The 18,783-nt window shown below is 42.3% G+C and overlaps 1 protein-coding gene across 1 annotated transcript in view; it reads left to right on the top strand.

The window, feature by feature from the left end:
• The first annotated feature begins 4,747 nt into the window (after window positions 1–4,747).
• HEXA (hexosaminidase subunit alpha) overlaps window positions 4,748–18,783 on the top strand; it is a 39,526-nt gene continuing 25,490 nt past the window's right edge. Inside the window, exon 1 of the mRNA XM_082444053.1 lies at window positions 4,748–5,046. Within this exon, the coding sequence (XP_082300179.1) occupies window positions 4,794–5,046 (253 nt within the window). The 5' untranslated portion in view covers window positions 4,748–4,793. The remainder of the gene's footprint in view (window positions 5,047–18,783) is intronic.

Genomic DNA, 18,783 nt, shown 5'->3' with positions numbered 1-18,783 from the left:
AGCCTTCCTTCCTTTTTCCCTTGACTATTTCATATGATCTCAACTGTCATCTTTGAGCAGATGATGCCCAGAGCTCTCTTTTGAGCTCCCAGCCTGTATTTCCTTGGCCCTGCTGGACATTCCAACTCTGCTGTCCTTCCGTCTCCTCCAAAGCAGCATGTCTCAGAGCTCATTATCTTTTTTCCAAAACTGGCTCTTCCTTTTGTATTCAGTTAATGGCACCATGATTCCCTCAGGAAACCAGACTGGTACACCTTTTTCTCTCCTCTTTCCCTTGTCCCCATCCCTACTTCACCCAGTTAGTTGCTGAGTTCTGTCATTTTGTATCTGAAACATTACTGCATTTGACCCATATCCCTCTTTCCCACTGTCACTCCTTTTGCTCAGATCTGTTTTGTTTTTAAAAATCTTTTGGCCATGCTGCATGGCATGCAGGATCTTAGTTCCCTGACCAGGGATTGAACCTGAGCCCCCTGCATTGGAAGCACGGAGTCTTAACCACTGGACCACCAGGGAAGTCCCATCAGATCTATTGAAAGTTCCCTCAGGGCTTTAGTTTTTCTAATTTTCTGCCCACAGAAAACCACCTGTGTAAATATCCAGGCAATTTTTTTTTTTAAGTCTATGTGTAGGCTAGGATTGGATAGATATAGGATGAGGCCAGTTATTGCAAGAAATGTATGTCTAGAGTTAGGGAAAGTTGTTAAGAATTAGTTAGGGAGGGACTTCCCTGGTGGCGCAGTGGTTAAGACTCCACACTCTCAAAGTAGGGGGTCTGGATTCGATCCCTAGTCAGGTAACTAGATCCCACATGCATGCCGCAACTAAGAGTTTGCATGCCACAACTAAGGAGTCCACAAGTTGCAACTAAGGAGCCTGCCTGCTGCAACTAAGACCTGGCGCAAACAACAACAAAAAAAAGAATTAGGGAGTAAGCCTGAAAAGATAACTAGAATAGTTATATGACTAAATAGGAGAGAAGAGGGGATAAGGCTCAAAAAAAAGACAAACTGGACACAGAAATATTTTTAGTATCCCCAAGGAATGCTGTACATGTTTAGTAGTGGTAAATTGGATAGCATTCTGTAATTCTGGAAACAGCATGGGAGGAGCTGGAGGTAACAGGGTACAGCAGAGGCAGGGAGGGCTCCATGCGAACTGGGATGGGTCTAAAGAGAGTCAGGGAGCATAGATAATTTGGGCCCTCTCCACTTCTGTAAACTTTGACAAATTAAACAAAGCTTAAGTCTCACTGGTCTGGCTAGCCAATGTGGAAGAGGAAAAATGAAGCCATCGATCTCAGGTGAATTGGGGTCTGCATTTCCTGAGCCCCATAGCATGTGAGAATGGTCAGGTTGTTTTAGAGAGCTCTGAGCCAACAGGCTCAGCCTCAGCCTCAACCTCAGCCTCAGCCCCAATCTACCTGCACATGGCTTTCCCCATTTGATTACTCCTATATACGTTAACGGATTAATCTTAGCAAATTTCAGCTCTGGTCTTGTCACTCTTCAGCTAAAGAAATTTCGCTAGCTTCCCATAGACTCAAGAGTAAAATCCCAATACAATCTTCAGCCTAGCTTTCCAGGAAGTACAATAGATGTAAAAGCAATAGATTTTGGCATGGAAGGCCTGGGTCCAAATACTGGTTCTGACAACTATCCATGGGGCCTTGGTCAAGTTATTTTAATTGTCAGAGCCTGCTTCCTCATCTGTAAAATGTAGATGATACTCAATTTCACACAGTTGTTGTGAGAGATAAAGAAGATAACATGTATCTAGTACACAGGACCTTGATCAATAATTTCCTCCTTTCCTTACTTCATTAACCAGCTTCAATTTACTTTTTCTAAAATTACTTTTATCCGTATTTCTCTTTATGCACTATTGGTTCTAGTAAAACAGAATTGCTCACATCCCTGGTATCACACCAGATTCTTCAGAGATCTCTGCCTAGGTTCATTTGCCATTTCATTCTATTCATTCAAAAATATCCATTAAATGACTATGATGTGCCAGGTGCTGTTCCAGAACCTGGGGATCCTAAAGTGAACAAGTTACATGGAGTTTTCCTTCTAGACTGCAGTCCTTCTCCATGGATTGCTCTTTCCTCTACACAATGAAATTCTGTCTTTCAAAATTTAATACAAATGCTTCCTCGTTCATGCATTCATTCAACAAATACTTGCTGAACACTTACTATGTGCAGATTCCTGGCTCAGGCAGTAAGGATACAACTGTGGAAAAGATACCACTCATTCAGCATGTGGTCTGTGGAGAACATAGACAAGTAAAGAGGCTATAATGAGGGTGCCATAAAGAAACATCCTAGAGGAGATGTCTAAGTGCTTCCCAAAGTTTCTCACATCAGAGCACATACAGATGATTGTTCTTGGCTGGAGATGACTGACCAGGATGCCTAGCTACCCCAGGCTCTGCCTGGCCACCCCAAGGATTGAGGGGAGGGTGTGGTCACTGTCTCAGCACACTGGTACTCCATTCACAACATACTTGTTGGTCTGGTCTAGGCTAAGACCTGAAGGATAAGTAGATGCTAAATAGGAGAAGAGATATTCCGGGCCTTTCACTTATTTAACAAGTCTTTATTAAGAATCTACTATGTGCCAGACACTGTGCCCAGGGCTAGGAATACAACAGTGAACACAGAACCTGCCCTTAAGGAACTTTTACTTAAGGGATACACACAAATGGACAGGCAATTACAATATTGAGGTAAGTGCTCTGATGGAGATAAGCTCAGAGGGCTATGGGATCTTACTCAGGTGTGAGAAGTCAGAGATTTACAGGGTGGTAAAATATAACTTTAGACCTTCAAGTAAGTGGTGGGAGTGGGAGGTGGGAAAGGCATTCCAAGGAGAAGGGAATATGGTAGAAGTGAGATAATCACGGCACATTTTCGCCTTGCTATCCCCAAAAACCCTATGCTCAATATGCCATCTTCTTCCACACCTCCATGCTCCCCTTCCCTGCCAACTCATGTTCTGGAAGCCAGCTCAAGCCACTTCCTCTTTGAAAGACTTCCCCAGGCAAAATTAGTCATTCCCTCCTCTCTCCTTCTACACTGATGACTCTACTTTATGAACCAAAAATCTGGACACATTGTCTGACAGTGAATTCTTTTTCTGATATGTAATTTTATTAGATGCTATAGATATAGAAATTAAATCATGTTTTATTCATTTAACAAGTTGTCTTTAGTAAACAGAAAAATAGAGAAAACAACCAGATATTATATACTATATATTATCTGTGTCATTATTTTTGTTATTCATCTACTGTCAAAATTGATGGCAATGTTGTGTATATACAAATCTAAAGAGTTTAAAATGTTAAATAACTGTTAATTTTAATTTTTGCTACTATTTCTATGCTAGGCTCTGAACATTTACTTGTATTATGATGATTTTTTTTAACTTTTAATGGTTGTGCATTACTTTTCTGATTGTCTGATATACTGTCAGAGAGAGGATAACTGGAATAATATGTTTGGAATATTCTCTCAACAATAATCTCTAAGTATTTTCATTAGTAATTTTTACAGTCTCCTTATTTGGGTCCAGTTCCTTCATTTTGTGACTCTTCTATGTAAATTACTTCTGTCTCCTGGTACTGTGCTCTGATAATATAGTGGTGAGCAAGGAAGACAGGGTCCCTGACTCAGTAAATAACTGTGTTCTCACTGATCAGCCCTCAAGCCTCTCATGTATTAACCCCTCTGCTTCTGAGCAGATCCACTATTTCCTGGATCTACAGCTCTCTTCCTTTCCCACTGCTATAGTTCAAGATCTTATTATCTTCCACCTCCAATTAAAAAAAAAAAAAAAAAAAAGAAGGCCTCCCTAACTGGTTTCTTATCATCCGACTATTCAACATGAGATTTCTAAAATGCAAATCTTTGGGCTGATTTTCAATTGCCCACAAAATTAAGTCCTGACTCTGGGACTTCCTATGTAAACCCCTGCGGAACTTCTCTCTGGGTGTAAGACCTGTCTTATCTCTGGGTATTCTCCAGCTTGCACCCAAAGTTCAAGCAATGTCTTACTGCTTGCAGTAAGTACAGGACCTCCCTGTTCGCGGAGTTTTGTCTGTGAGGAGAGGATTTGGGGGCGGTTACTAGGATATTATCAACCATTAAAGGAAGAGCCTACACCAGAGGCTGGAAATGGGACGCCTCAAGCTTGCTGTGAAAGTACACATTTTTTCCCCAGTCGTGGGTATATCCCATTTTTGTGATCTTATGATGCCCTCTCTAGCTGAGCCATTCTTACCACCTAATTCCAGTCCCTTTCTGACCCACAGCATCAAAAGGAGTTGTGCTTTTAAGCCTCCATTTTTTTGTTTCTTAAGTTCCCTGGGCCTGGGACGTCCTTTACCTCCCAGCAGGCCTCGCGATCTCTTATTCCGTGTTCACGATTCGGGAAACTTCCCTTTCTCGCTCGCCCACTCGGCCTCCCCACGTGGGGCTTCTACCCTCTGGTGCGCTTATAGTTCTGTGATCGCAGGCCTGGCACCTGCGGTGGTGCATTTAGCTACTGCTCCACCAGGCCCGTGAACCGCCTGCACCTGAACCATCGCCGATGTCCCGCACCATCCACTGCGCGCCACAGGAGCTCCGGGCTCACGCCGGGACTGGAGCGACGGGGAATCGGTCCTCCGGGCTCGCTGCTTAAGAGCTGCCTCCGGTCACGTGACGCGCCGGTTGTCACGCGGGGGCGGCTCACCTGACCAGGGTGTCACGTGGCTCGGCCCGCTGGGAGAGAGGAGACCGGCGGGCCATGGTAGGCTCCACGCTCTGGTTTTCGCTGCTGCTGGCGGCAGCGTTCGCCGGGCGGGCGACGGCCCTGTGGCCATGGCCCCAGTACATTCAAACCTCCGAGCGGCGCTACACCATCTTCCCGCACAGCTTCCAATTCCAGTACCACGTCAGTTCGGCCGCGCAGGTGGGCTGCTCCGTCCTCGACGAGGCCTTCCAACGCTACCGTGACCTGCTCTTCGGTTCCGTGTCCTTCCACTTTCCCCAACCCATGGGTGAGTCGGACCTGCCCCGTCTCGTTCCCGGGCTCCGAGAGGGCCTGCCTTGGGACAGCTCCCCCAAACCTCCTGAAACGCCCTTCCTTTGGCTGTTGACCAACCCTCTAGTCTATCCCAGTCCTCTAGCCTCCACTTCCACCTGCCCTTTTTCTCCAGCTGTCCTCTCAGCCTCCCCAAGGATTAGTCCCCCACCTCCATTCACTTCTTCACCGAGCTGACTTCTGCGGCCAGGGCTTATCCGGAATCCTGCCCTCGGGCTATGTATTTCACCAAAAATGTCTGCTTTAGGACTACAGTTCATTCAGGATAGCAAATTACTGAAAATACGGTGCCAGTAGATATCTTACTGTGTTCAGGTGTCCAGGGTCCTAGTGAGGCTGTGACCAGGGTTGGGGAGAGGAGACCAGAGCTGACACTCAAAATTGGTAAGACAAGAGAGAGATGCAAAATTACATAAAAGTATCTGACACATAACATATTAGGTAAATGCTTAAACTGTGAGAAAAATCATAGAACACTTGCATAAGGAAATGTGTTTTGAGCAGCCACTTAAAGTGAGGTGGTGGATGGACAGAAATTGGCCAGGACGGAAAGGACGGTATTCGAGGAAGGAAGGCAGGCTTAGGCAGAAGCACAAAGGGTTATGATTGAGCTCAAAGTGCTTGGCTGGTGTGTGCAATGAGGGTGGGGGGGGGGGCTGGGGAGGGGTGAGGTTGGGGAGAGTGTGGGATTGAAATGATGAGTCGGGAGTGCTTTGGATATGGGTTTCATCTGAAATTGCAGGGGCTGGCAGTTTTCTTTAAGGCAGCTGCTGAAAATTGTGTTTGAGGGTGATTATTTCACAGCAAATAGAAGAGTAGAGTCATGAATAGAGTCAGCAATGCAAAGAAATAAAATTCTACCTTATGGGCTCAAAATTTAGAATTTTCTCGAAACTTTCCTGGAATCTAGTTCTCTGGTTATGAGGTATAGGTGTTTATGGAGGGAAGCCATATTTATGGTTGAGCCATACGGTAGTGTCATTTTTTCTAGCGTTTCAAGTATGCTTAAATTACTTTCAGAAGTTCTCATATGAGGGACTTCCCTGGTGGTGCAGTGGTTAAGAGTCCACCTGCCAATGCAGGGAATATGGGTTCGAGCCCTGGTCCGGGAAGATCCCACATGCCGTGGAGCAACTAAGCCCGTGCGCCACAACTATTGAGCCTGTGCTCCAGAGCCCGCGAGCCACAACTACTGAGCCCGCATGCCACGACTGCTGAAGCCCGCGTGCCTAGAGCCTGTGCTCCGCAACAAGAGAATCCACCTCAACGAGAAGCCCACGCATCACAACAAAGATTAGCCCGTGCTCACCACCACTAGAGAAAGGCCGCACGCAGCAATGAAGACCCAATGCAGCCAAAAAATATATATATATAATTAATTAATTAATTTTTAAAAAGATGTTTAAAAAGTGTTGTCATTTGATATGTAGCATTAAAAGTATTTAATCAAAAAAATGGCACTTAGAGTGTGACAGATGATTTAGGGAAAGAAATAGCATTAAAGGTAGTTCTTCACTGGTAAGATGCATTAGGCCAAGGAGGATAAAAGGTATGCTCTTTGTGTCCATGGTCGATCACATACTTCTCTGAATCCTTCATGACAAGTAATAGAATGCTTCACATAAAACTGGCACTCAGAATATGTTTATTTTGGTATAGAAAAGTTAGAGACTGACTTAAATCTGTCACCTAATTGGTGGTTTGGTATGTGCCTATTCCAGGGCTGGGCACTTGGTGGTTACAGGAAAAATATATGACCCAGTCCCAAGCTTTGCAGTCCAACTGGGGAATATGAAGCAAAAGGATACAGTGTGCTTAAAATGCTTAACAGACACAGGGAACTACATTCAATATCCTGTAATAAACCCTAATGGAAAAGAATATGAAAAAGAATATATGTATCGATATATATATATAACTGAATCACTTTGCTATACACCAGAAACTAACAACATTATAAATCAACTATACTTTAATAAAATAAAAGGCTTAAAAGGTACTTAGAATGTTTACTAGTATTATATAAATTAGGATAATTCCTGTAATTCTAAAAATTAAGCCTTTACCTGCATTGCTATAGGACTAGAGTTGAATCAAGAAAAGAGAAATAGGGAGGTTATGTGACAATGGTGTGCTGTAAATTCCCTAATGAAACAGATTTAGAGACAGATAAGAAACTAAATAAAATGTTTATTTCAATTTATTACCTCCCTGTAAATGAATTTGCTCTATTAGTTGAGGGGTCTTATCCACTGACATAATGAAAGGTGTTTTGGATGAACATTGCCAAAGATAGACAAGTAACTTCCTTCTCTGATGTTCCTCCTATGGAGTCTTCTCTTTGGAATACAGGTTCCTGGATAGGCTTTCAAATGACTTGAGCCATAATCCTGTTTCTGCAAAAAGAAGGAAGAATCTATGGAGGAAAACAACATCAACAAAGCCCAAACTGTAGTATATTTCCCTATGGGGTTGATTTTAGTAAAGAAAACAACATATGCAAGTTAAAACTTAGCTAAAGCTTCTCCAGATAACTTCCTTCCTTGTAGGCTTTGGGCCAGTGTCTTTCTTTCTTTTTTTTTTTTAATATTGGAATTTTATTTATTTTTTTATACAGCAGGTTCTTATTAGTTATCTATTTTATACATATTAGTGTATATATGTCAATCCCAATCTCCCAATTCATCCCACCACCACCACCCCCCACTTTCCCCCTTTGGTGTCCATATGTTTGTTCTCTACATCTGTGTCTCTTTTTCTGCCCTGCAAACCAGTTCATCTGTACCATTTTTCTAGGTTCCACATATATGCGTTAATATACGATATTTGTTTTTCTCTTTCTGACTTACTTCACTCTCTATGACAGTCTCTAAATCCATCCACATCTCTACAAATGACCCAATTTCGTTCCTTTTTATGGCTGAGTAATATTCCATAGTCTATATGTAGCACATCACATCTTCTTTATCCATTCATCTGTCGATGGGCATTTCGGTTGCTTCCATGACCTGGCTATTGTAAATAGTGCTGCAGTGAACATTGGGGTGCATGTGTCTTTTTGAATTATGGTTTTCTCTGGTATATGCTCAGTAGTGGGATTGCTGGGTCATATGGTAATTCTATTTTTAGTTTTTTAAGGAACCTCCATACTGATCTCCATACTGATCTCCATAGTGGCTGTATCAATTTACATTCCCACCAACAGTGCAAGAGGGTTCCCTTTTCTCCACACCCTCTCCAGCATTTGTTGTTTGTAGATTTTCTGATGATGTCCGTTCTGACTGGTGTGATGTGATTCCTTATTGTAGTTTTGATTTGCATTTCTCTAATAATTAGTGATGTTGAGCAGCTTTTCATGTGCTTCTTGGCCATCTGTATGTCTTCTTTGGAGAAATGTCTGTTTAGGTCTTCTGCCCATTTTTGGATTGGGTTGTTTGTTTTTTTAATATTGAGCTGCATGAGCTGTTTATATATGATCTTGCTGTGATTTATGTCAAAGAGTGTTCTTTCTGTGTTTTCCTCTAAGACTTTTATAGTGTCCAGTCTTTCTTTTAGGTCTCTAATCCATTTTGAGTTTATTTTTGTGCATGGGGTTAGGGAGTGTTCTAATTTCATTCTTTTACATGTAGCTGTCCAGTTTTCCCAGCACCACTTATTGAAGAGACTGTCTTTTCTCCATTATATATCCTTGCCTCCTTTGTCATAGATTAGTTGACCATAGGTGCGTCGGTTTATCTCTGGGCTTTCTATCCTGTTCCATTGATCTATATTTCTGTTTTTGTGCCAGTACCATATTGTTTTGATGACTGTAGCTTTGTAGTATAGTCTGAAGTCAGGGAGTCTGATTCCTCCAGCTCTGTTTTTTTCCCTCAAGACTGCTTTGGCTATTTGGGGTCTTCTGTGTCTCCATACAGATTTTAAGATTTTTTTATTCTAGTTCTGTAAAAAATGCCATTGGTAATTTAATAGGGATTGCGTTGAATCTGTAGATTGCTTTGCGTAGAATAGTCATTTTCACAATGTTGATTCTTCCAATCCAAGAACATGGTATATCTCTCCATCTGTTTCTGTCATCTTTGACTTCTTTCATCAGTGTCTTATAGTTTTCTGAGTACAGGTCTTTTACCTCCTTAGGTAGGTTTATTCCTAGGTATTTTATTCTTTTTATTGCAGTGGTGAATGGGATTATTTCCTTAATTTCTCTTTCTGATCTTTTATTGTTAGTGTATAGGACTGCAAGAGATTTCTGTGCATTTATTTGGTATCCTGCAACTTTACCAAATTCATTGATTAGCTCTAGTAGTTTTCTGGTGGCATCTTTAGGATTCTCTATGTATAGTATCATGTCATCTGCAAACAGTGACAGTTTTACTTCTTCTTTTCCAATTTGTATTCCTTTTATTTCTATTTCTTCTCTGATTGCCATGGCTGGGGCTTCCAAAACTATGTTGAATAATAGTGGCGAGCGTGGACATCCTTGTCTTGTTCCTGATCTTTGAGGAAATGCTTTCAGTTTTTCACCATTGACAATGATGTTTGCTGTGGGTTTGTCGTATATGGCCTTTATTGTGTTGAGGTAGGTTGCCTCTATGCCCACTTTCTGAAAAGTTTTTATCATAAATGGGTGTTGAATTTTGTCAAAAGCTTTTTCTGCATCTATTGAGATGATCATATGGTTTTTATTCTTCAATTTGTTAATATGGTGTATCACATTGATTGATTTGCCTATACTGAAGAATCCTTGCATCCCTGGGATAAATACCATTTGATCATGGTGTATGATCCTTTTAGTGTGTTGTTGGATTCTGTTTGCTAGTACTTTGTTGAGGATTTCTACATCTGTATTCATCAGTGTTATTGGTCTGTAATTTTCTTTTTTTGTAGTATCTTTGTCTGGTTTTGGTATCAGGGTGATGGTGGCCTCATAGAATGAGTTTGGGAGTGTTCCTTCCTCTGCAATTTTTTGGAAGAGTTTGAGAAGGATGGGTGTTAGCTCTTCTCTAAATGTTTGGTAGAATTCACCTGTGAAGCCATCTTGTCCTGGACTTTTCTTTGTTGGAAGATTTTAAATCCCAGTTTCAATTTCATTACTTGTGATTGGTCTGTTCATATTTTCTATTTCTTCCTGGTTCAGTTTTGGAAGGTTATACCTTTCTAAGAATTTGTCCATTTCTAACAGGTTGTCCATTTTATTGGCATAGAGTTGCTTGTAGTAGTCCCTTAGGATGCTTTGTATTTCTGCGGTGTCTGTTGTAATTTCTCCTTTTTCATTTTTCATTTTATTGATTTGAGTCCTCTCCCTCTTGATGAGTCTGGCTAATGGTTTATCAATTTTGTTTATCTTCTCAAAGACCCAGCTTGTAGTTTTATTGATCTTCGCTATTGTTTTCTTTGTTTCTATTTCATTTATTTCTGCTCTGATCTTTATGATTTCTTTCCTTCTGCTACCTTTGGGTTTTCTTTGTTTTTCTTTCTCTAGTTCCTTTAGGTGTAAGGTTAGATTGTTTATTTGAGATTGTTCTTGTTTCTTGAGGTAGGCTTGTATAGCTATAAACTTGCCTCTTAGAACTGCTTTTGCTGCATCCCATAGGTTTTGGATCGTCGTGTTTTCACTGTCATTTGTCTCGAGGTATTTTTTGATTTCCTCTTTGATTTCTTCAGTGATGTCTTGGTTGTTTAGTAACGTATTCTTTAGCCTCCATGTGTTTGTGTTTTTTACTTTTTTTCCCCTGTAATTGATTTCTTATCTCATAGCATTGTGGTCAGAAGAGATGCTTGATATGATTTAAATTTTCTTAAATTTACTGAGGATTGATTTGTGAACCAAGATGTGATCTATCCTGGAGAATGTTCCGTGTGCACTTGAGAAGAAAGTGTAATCTGCTGTTTTTGGATGGAATGTCCTATAAATATCAATTAAATCTGTCTGGTCTATTCTGTCATTTAAAGCTTGTGTTTCCTTAATAATTTTGTTTGGATGATCTGTCCATTGGTGTAAGTGAGGTGTTAAAGTCCCCCAGTATTATTGTGTTACTGTCGATTACCTCTTTTATAGCTGTTAGCAGTTGCCTTATGTATTGAGGTGCTCCTATGTTGGGTGCATATATATTTATAATTGTTATATCTTCTTCTTGGATTGATCCCTTGGTCATTACGTAGTGTCCTTCCTTGTCTCTTGTAACATTCTTTATTTTAAAGTCTATTTTATCTGATAAGAGTAGTGCTACTCCAGCTTTCTTTTGATTTCCATTTGCATGGAATATCTTTTTCCATCCCCTCACTTTCAGTCTGTATGTATCCCTAGGTCTGAAGTGGATCTCTTGTAGACAGCATATATATGGGTCTTGTTTTTGTATCCATTCAGCAAGCTTGTGTCTTTTGGTTGGAGCATTTAATCCATTCACGTTTAAGGTAATTATCGATATGTATGTTCCTATTACCATTTTCTTAAGTGTTTTGGGTTTGTTTTTGTAGGTCCTTTTCTTTTCTTGTGTTTCCCACTTAGAGAAGTTCCTTTAGCATTTGTTGTAGAGCTGGTTTGGTGGTGCTGAATTCTCTTAGCTTTTGCTTGTCTGTAAGGCTTTTGATTTCTCCATCGAATGTGAATGGGATCCTTGCCGGGTAGAGTAATCTTGGTTGTAGGTTCTTCCCTTTCATCACTTTAAATATATCATGCCACTCCCTTCTGGCTTGTAGAGTTTCTGCTGAGAAATCACCTGTTAACCTTATGGTAGTTCCTTTGTATGTTATTTGTCGTTTTTCCCTTGTTGCTTTCGATAATTTTTCTTTGCCTTTAATGTTTGTCAATTTGATTACTATGTGTCTCGGCGTGTTTCTCCTTGGGTTTATCCTGTCTGGGACTCTGCACTTCCTGGACTTGGATGGCTATTTCCTTTCCCATGTTAGGGAAGTTTTTGAGTATAATCTGTTCAAATATTTTCTCCAGTCCTTTCTCTCTCTCTTCTCCTTCTGGGACCTCTATAATGCAAATGTTGTTGCGTTTAATGTTGTCCCAGAGGTCTCTTAGGCTGTCTTCATTTCTTTTCATTCTTTTTTCTTTATTCTGTTCCATGGCAGTGAATTCCACCATTCTGTTTTCCAGGTCACTTATCCGTTCTTGTGCCTCACTTATTCTGCTACTGATTCCTTCTAGTGTATTTTCCATTTCAGTTATTGTATTGCTCATCTCTGTTTGTTTGTTCTTTAATTCTTCTAGGTCTTTGTTAAACATTTCTTTCATCTTCTCGATCTTTGCCTCCATTCTTTTTCTGAGGTCCTGGATCATCTTCACTATCATTATTCTGAATTCTTTTTCTGGAAGGTTGCCTATCTGCACTTCATTTAGTTGTTTTCTGGGGTTTTATCTTGTTCCTTCATCTGGTACAAAGTCCTCTGCCTTTTCATTTTGTCTATTTTTCTGTGAATGTGGTTTTCCTTTCACAGGCTTCAGAATTGTAGTTCTTCCTGCTTTTGCTGTCTGCCCTCTGGTGGATGAGGCTATCTAAGAGGCTTGTGCAAGCTTCCTGATGGGAGGGACTGGTGGTGGGTAGAGCTCAGTAAAACTTTAATCTGCTTGTCTGCTGATGGGTGGGGCTGGGTTCCCTCCCTGTTGGTTGTTTGGCCTGAGGCAACCCAACACTGGAGCCTGCCCAGCTCTTTGGTGGGGCTAATGGTGGACTCTGGGAGGGCTCACACCAAGGAGTACTTCCCAGAACTTCTGCTGCCAGTGTTCTTGTCCCCATGGTGAGCCACAGCCACCCCCTGCCTCTGCAGGAGACCCTCCAACACTAGCAGGTAGGTCTGGTTCAGTCTCCTATGGGGTCACTGCTCCTTCCCCTGGATCCCGATGTGCACACTACTTTGTGTGTGCCCTCCAAGAATGGAGTCTCTATTTCCTCCAGACCTGTTGAAGTCCTGCAGTCAAGTCCTGCTAGCCTTCAAAGTCTGATTCTCTAGGAATTCCTCCTCCCGTTGCCAGACCCGCAGATTGGGCAGGCTGACGTCGGGCTCAGAACCTTCACTCCAGTGGATGGACTTCTGTGGTATAAGTGTTCTCCAGTTTGTGAGTCATCTACCCAGCAGTTACGGGATTTGATTTTATTGTGATTGTGCCCCTCCTACCATCTCATTGTGGCTTCTCCTTTGTCTTTGGATGTGGGGTATCTTTTTTGGTGAGTTCCAGTGTCATCCTGTTGATGATTGTTCAGCAGTTAGTTGTGATTCTGGTGCTCTCACAAGAGGGAGTGAGTGCACGTCCTTCTACTCTGCCATGTTGAACCAATCTCTCCTCCAGTGTCTTTTTTTTTTTAATTTAATTTATTTTTTGGCTGTGTTGGGTCTTCGTTGCTGCACATGGGCTTTCTGTAGTTGCTGTGAGCAGGGGCTACTCTTTGTTGTGGTGCGTGGGCTTCTCATTGCAGTGGCTTCTCTTGTTGCGGAGCATGGGCTCTAGGCGCGTGGACTTCAGTAGTTGTGGCGCGTGGGCTCAGTAGTTGTGGCTCGCGGGCTCTAGAGCTCAGGCTCAGTAGTTGTGGTGCATGGGCCTAGTTGCTCCGCAGCATGTGGGATCTTCCCAGACCAGGGCTCGAACCCGTGTCCCCTGCATTGGCAGGTGGATTCTTAACCACTGTGCCACCAGGGAAGTCCCATGGGCCAGTGTCTTTCTTTTCTTTTTTTTTTAATTTTTTTAAATTTTTGGCTGCATTGGGTCTTCATTGTGGCATGCGGGCTTTCTCTAGTTGCAGCGAGCGGGGGCTACTCTTCATCGTGGTGTGCGGGCTTCTCATTGCAGTGGCTTCTCTTGTTGCAGAGCACGGGCTGTAGGCACGTGGGGTTCAGTAGTTGTGGCACATGGGCTCAGTAGTTGTGGCTCACAGGCTCTAGAGCGCAGGCACTGTAGTTGTGGTGCATGGGCTTAGTTGCTCCGCGACATGTGGGATCTTCCCGGACCAAGGCTCAAAGCTGTGTCCTCTGCATTGGCAGGCTGATTCTTAACCAGTGCGCCACCAGGGAAGTCCCATGGGCCAGTGTCTTTCTTAATCCAGCACAACTTCTGGTTTTGATCTGATCCTGGAATTCAGTGAAGTTCATACTTACATTTTCTAAAGAACAAGTCTAGTGTTGAGGTTCAACTCTATTCTGAATTTTCCTCCAAGGGTTAGCTGTAGTCATTAATTGTAAATGATTTGTGGAAGTGTTTAGTATTTGCTACCTATTTTGTAATTGACAGGTGTTTCTGCCAACTGGAGTGTGTGTGTTGCATGTTGTTAAACCTGTTAAATGGAATTATTTTAGATATTTGAATAAGCCTAGTTCTCTGTTTTGATTATTAAGCCACATCGTGTTTGCAAATCAAAGATCTGCTTATTTGGGATTGCACCCAACTAATGTTGCTCCATATACTTTTTGGGGTGCTTGATGGAGTTGATAAAGCCCAGGTAAAGTGACTAAATCTGATTATGTCATATGACTGCATTCTTCTTTGCTTTTCCTGAAACTAGTTGATTGAATCCATAGTCCTTAATGGTTATTATAAAGTTCCAATCCTGTTCTGATGTTCACACGCACATCCCTATGAGTTACTTAGGATGCCATTGTCCCTGAACAAAATAATTCCCACCACCCTTCCCCAGCGCTTTTATTCTAGAATGGAAAGAAGATTACTGTATGAGTATCTGCATCCTTCTGCAGCCATTATCAATATTTGATTTGCTCATCCTCAGATATTAAGTGACCAAGTTAATAAGTAGCATAATTCATTATAATCTGAATCTCCTAAAATGCCTCCTTTGGCCATTCCTTCTATACTTACGCCCGGAACATAGTAGATACTTAATTATTTGTTGGATATTTTAAAATTAACTTGAAAGGGCTTCTTTGTATAAAAGTTTGTAAAAATGCGGCATGGTTTTTGTTTATTTCTAAGATCATCAAAAAGGAGATGATTTGCAGGTTTCATTTAGAATTGATTGTCTTTCCTTTCAAGTTTCAGATTTGGAATATTAGCATGTGATTCCACGGAAAGGAGGATCACATTATGCTGTGGTCCTAACTCAAGCTGCCCTTAACCCATCACAAAATTGGAGATGCATTGGAAATGCATCTAGAGAGTGTAGGAAGAAAACTGATAAGGGGCAGCCTGGCTGGGGAGAAGAGTAATGCTGATTAGTTTTCTCCACTCTGATTGGACTAGTGGCTGTGTACACTTTAACCTTTCCCATGACAAGGACAAGGCATAGTCCTGCAGAAGACTTACATATATTGTCTTAAAAGCAAAGAGGAAGAATACAATGCAGGAAGAGAGTTTTGTAGTAGAATTATTTTTCTTGTGAAGGGGTATGCGGAGGACGGAGGGATACATAAGGAGGAAAAATACAGTGATTGGGGAAGAATAGGTTGCAGAAGCATCGTTTTTAGTGAGGGGCAAAATAATTGTGTTCCATTTTGAATTCCTGGGCCTAGATTATCTTGGCCTGCGGTCCTCAACCAGCCTGTCTTCTCACTGCTGAACCCAAGAAGCTCAGCTTGGTCAAGATGTGTGTGGGTAGTCTGGGCCTGGTTTATGAAAAATTCCAGTCTTACTTCCTTGAGCTATCGTTGCTTACCCCTCACCCTGCTTGAAGACCTATCTCAGTAGAGGACTCAGGATCTGAAACATGATTTATTCAGGAGTCAGCCAGAGAATGTTTATTAATCACTTCTTTAACTATGTGCCCTTGGCAAATCGCCTAACTTGCAAGCACCTACTGCTGCTTATTTTAAATTTTTTTTAAATTTTTTATTTTTTTTTTATTTTTTATTTTTTTTCCCTCTCTCTATTTTTTATTTTTTTAATGCTATTCTGGTCTGCTTACATTCTTTTTATTTATGTATGTATGTATGTATGTATGTATGTATGTATGTATGGCTGTGTTGGGTCTTCGTTTCTGTGCGAGGGCTTTCTCTAGTTGTGGCAAGTGGGGGCCACTCTTCATCACGGTGCGGGAGCCACTCTGCATCGCGGTGCGCGGGCCTCTCGCTATCATGGCCTCTCTTGTTGCGGAACACAGGCTCCAGACGCGCAGGCTCAGTAATTGTGGCTCACGGGCCGAGTTGCTCCGCGGCATGTGGGATCTTCCCAGACCAGGGCTCGAACCCGCGTCCCCTGCATTGGCAGGCAGATTCTCAACCACTGCGCCACCAGGGAAGCCCTGTTTTTTTTTTTTTTTATGTGCCTACATTCCAAGCATTTCTGAGGATAACAGGGAGATAATGATGAGTGTTTTTACAAACTTTGGAGGAGGATACACAGCAAAAGGAAGAACTTGGTGATTTAAAAAATGAAACAAAATACAAATAAAACGTCTAAGCCACAGAGCTGCCCTTCCTCCCATCTCCTTCCACTCCACTTCCTCATCTCCACACAGAAGAGTGAAGCAGGGCATTGGAGGTTTTTTTCCAGTTGATACCTTCTTTTTTGATTTTTTTTTGTTTTTAACAGCAGGTGTAGGATTTTGTTTTTTGTTTTTCCTTATAGCTACTCAGTCTTTCTGGGGCATGTTGTCGATTTCTTAGCCTGTTGAAGGCATAAACCTCAGTCCTTTTCCTGATGATTTGTCAACTGAAATAAAAATGCACAACGTGAGAGCTGTGAGTTACAGTTTTATTTGGGGACTTACTGAGGACTGCAGCCCAGGAGGCAGCCTCTCTGATAGGTCTGAGGAACTCCTCCAAAGAGGTAGCCGGGTAGGTCAGCAAGCATATATGTGATTTTGGAGAAAGGGGTACATGCAATCAAGCACACATCTCGGTAGAAGGTTGCTGTTGGTCATGAGGAACAGATATCTTAATGATTTTAGTGTTTTTCTAAGTATGGAAAGATGCAAGAAATTAGATTAATAAAATTTTCTCCTGAAAATATCTAACTATCTGAAGGCCTGTTCTGCCAGTTTTCCCAGAGCCCAGAGTGCCTCATTCCGAATCTCTGCTCTGAACTCCTGTCAGGGTGTGTTGAAGGTCAGCAACTGCATTGGCTAATCACCCAGTTCTTGTAGAGCTGGATGGTGAGTGACATTCTTCAGGTAACAGTTATACAGAAGGAAAAGAGTTTTGCTGCCCAACCAATACTTCTTTCAGAAATGACAGAGGTTGCTCTTATGTTTCTGCATTTTCCAAAATTTCTTCTGCTGGCCCTAGAAACAAGTGACAAGATTAGAGTCAATGTGCATCACCAAGAGGTTTAACCAACTGGATGAGAAGCTTTCTCCCACCTTTGTGGGGCCACTGGACACAAGGTCAGCTGTATAATTGTTACCTAAAGAATGTCACTTGCCATCCAGCTCTGCAAGGATTGGGTGATTAGCCACTGCAGTCGCTGACCTTCTCAACACACCATGATAGGAGTTCAGAGCATAGATGTGGAATGAGGCATTCTGTGCTCTGGGAAAAAGAGGAGGTTGGGTCTGTAGAGGTAAGAGGTGTATATGTGAAGGATTTTCTATGATCTGCCTCAAGGCTTATGGTTCTGTTATCTGTTGTAATAGAGAAATGGGTTTGCTTTTCTTCTCTATCCCTGGTTGTAGTGAGTAAGACCTATTACTGGGTCAGGAACTTCTCTTTTATTTCCCCTGCATCCGTTTTAAGCTGCTGTTATTGCTTAAGCTCTCTGGCCATGCACTCAACCCTGATCTCTAGCCAGCAGTGGGGTGCTATCGCTGTGTCCACATCTTGAGGTTGGCTGCGGCTTGGGTCTGGTGTGGAACTCTCTCCTCTGGAAGTGTATGCTCAGATGCAGGAAGTTTGGGTGCTTGTCAGCTCAGGTGTCAGTAAGTAGCCTCCCTTTCCTTTGTAAAGCTTTGGGTTGGGAGTAAGGGAGATGGCTCACCAGGTACACTGTGTCCTGGATGAAAAGCTTAACTGCTGTCCTATTCAACCTTGTCCTGGTAGTAAGTAGTAACTAGGAACCCATATTTGTGGCTTTGGTCTTTTGACTAGGGCCACAATCCTAGTTTGAGGAAGATTCAGAGTTCCAAGCCCATGTCCCTTTTATATGTTGGCGTGTCAGCCTGTTTGCCATACAGGGTGGCACCACACAGTAGTGGAGCCCTCAGGCTTCTGTAAGAAGCTCATGAAAAGCCCTCAGGGAAGCTGCTTTTATGGTGTGGTTATCCCACAAGGCACCCTGCCCCTGGGCTCCTCCAGCCAAGTGGCAAAAGTGACTTTTTAAGAAAAGGGAAGTAGGACTTCCCTGGTGGCGCGGTGGTTAAGAATCCGCCTGCCAATGCAGGGGACACAGGTTCGAGCCCTGGTCCGGGAAGATCCCACATGCCACGGAGCAACTAAGTCCACGTGCCACAACTACTGAGCCTGTGCTCTAGTCCACAAGTCACATCTACTGAAACCCGCGTGCCTAGAGCCCGTGCTCCGCAACAAGAGAAGCCACCGCAATGAGAAGCCCGCGCACTGCAACAAAGAGTAGCCCCCACTTGCCACAACTAGAGAAAGCCCGCACGCAGCAATGAAGACCCAACACAGCCAAAAAATAAATAAATAAATAAATTTATTTTTAAAAAAGAAAAAGAAAAGGGAAGTAGAAAACGGAAGGAAACTAGCATTTATTGAGTATCTGGCACTTGCTGTATGTTATGCCATCTAATCTTCATAACAGCTCTGTGAGATTGGTGTTATACTCATCTTTCAGAACTGAGACTCAGAG

This window comes from Balaenoptera physalus (genome assembly GCF_965194825.1).
Source record: "Balaenoptera physalus genome assembly, chromosome: 2".
Classification (NCBI taxonomy): Eukaryota; Metazoa; Chordata; class Mammalia; order Artiodactyla; family Balaenopteridae; genus Balaenoptera; species Balaenoptera physalus.
Note: the sequence above shows the minus strand (reverse complement) of the source record. Positions and strands in the feature narration are given on the sequence as shown.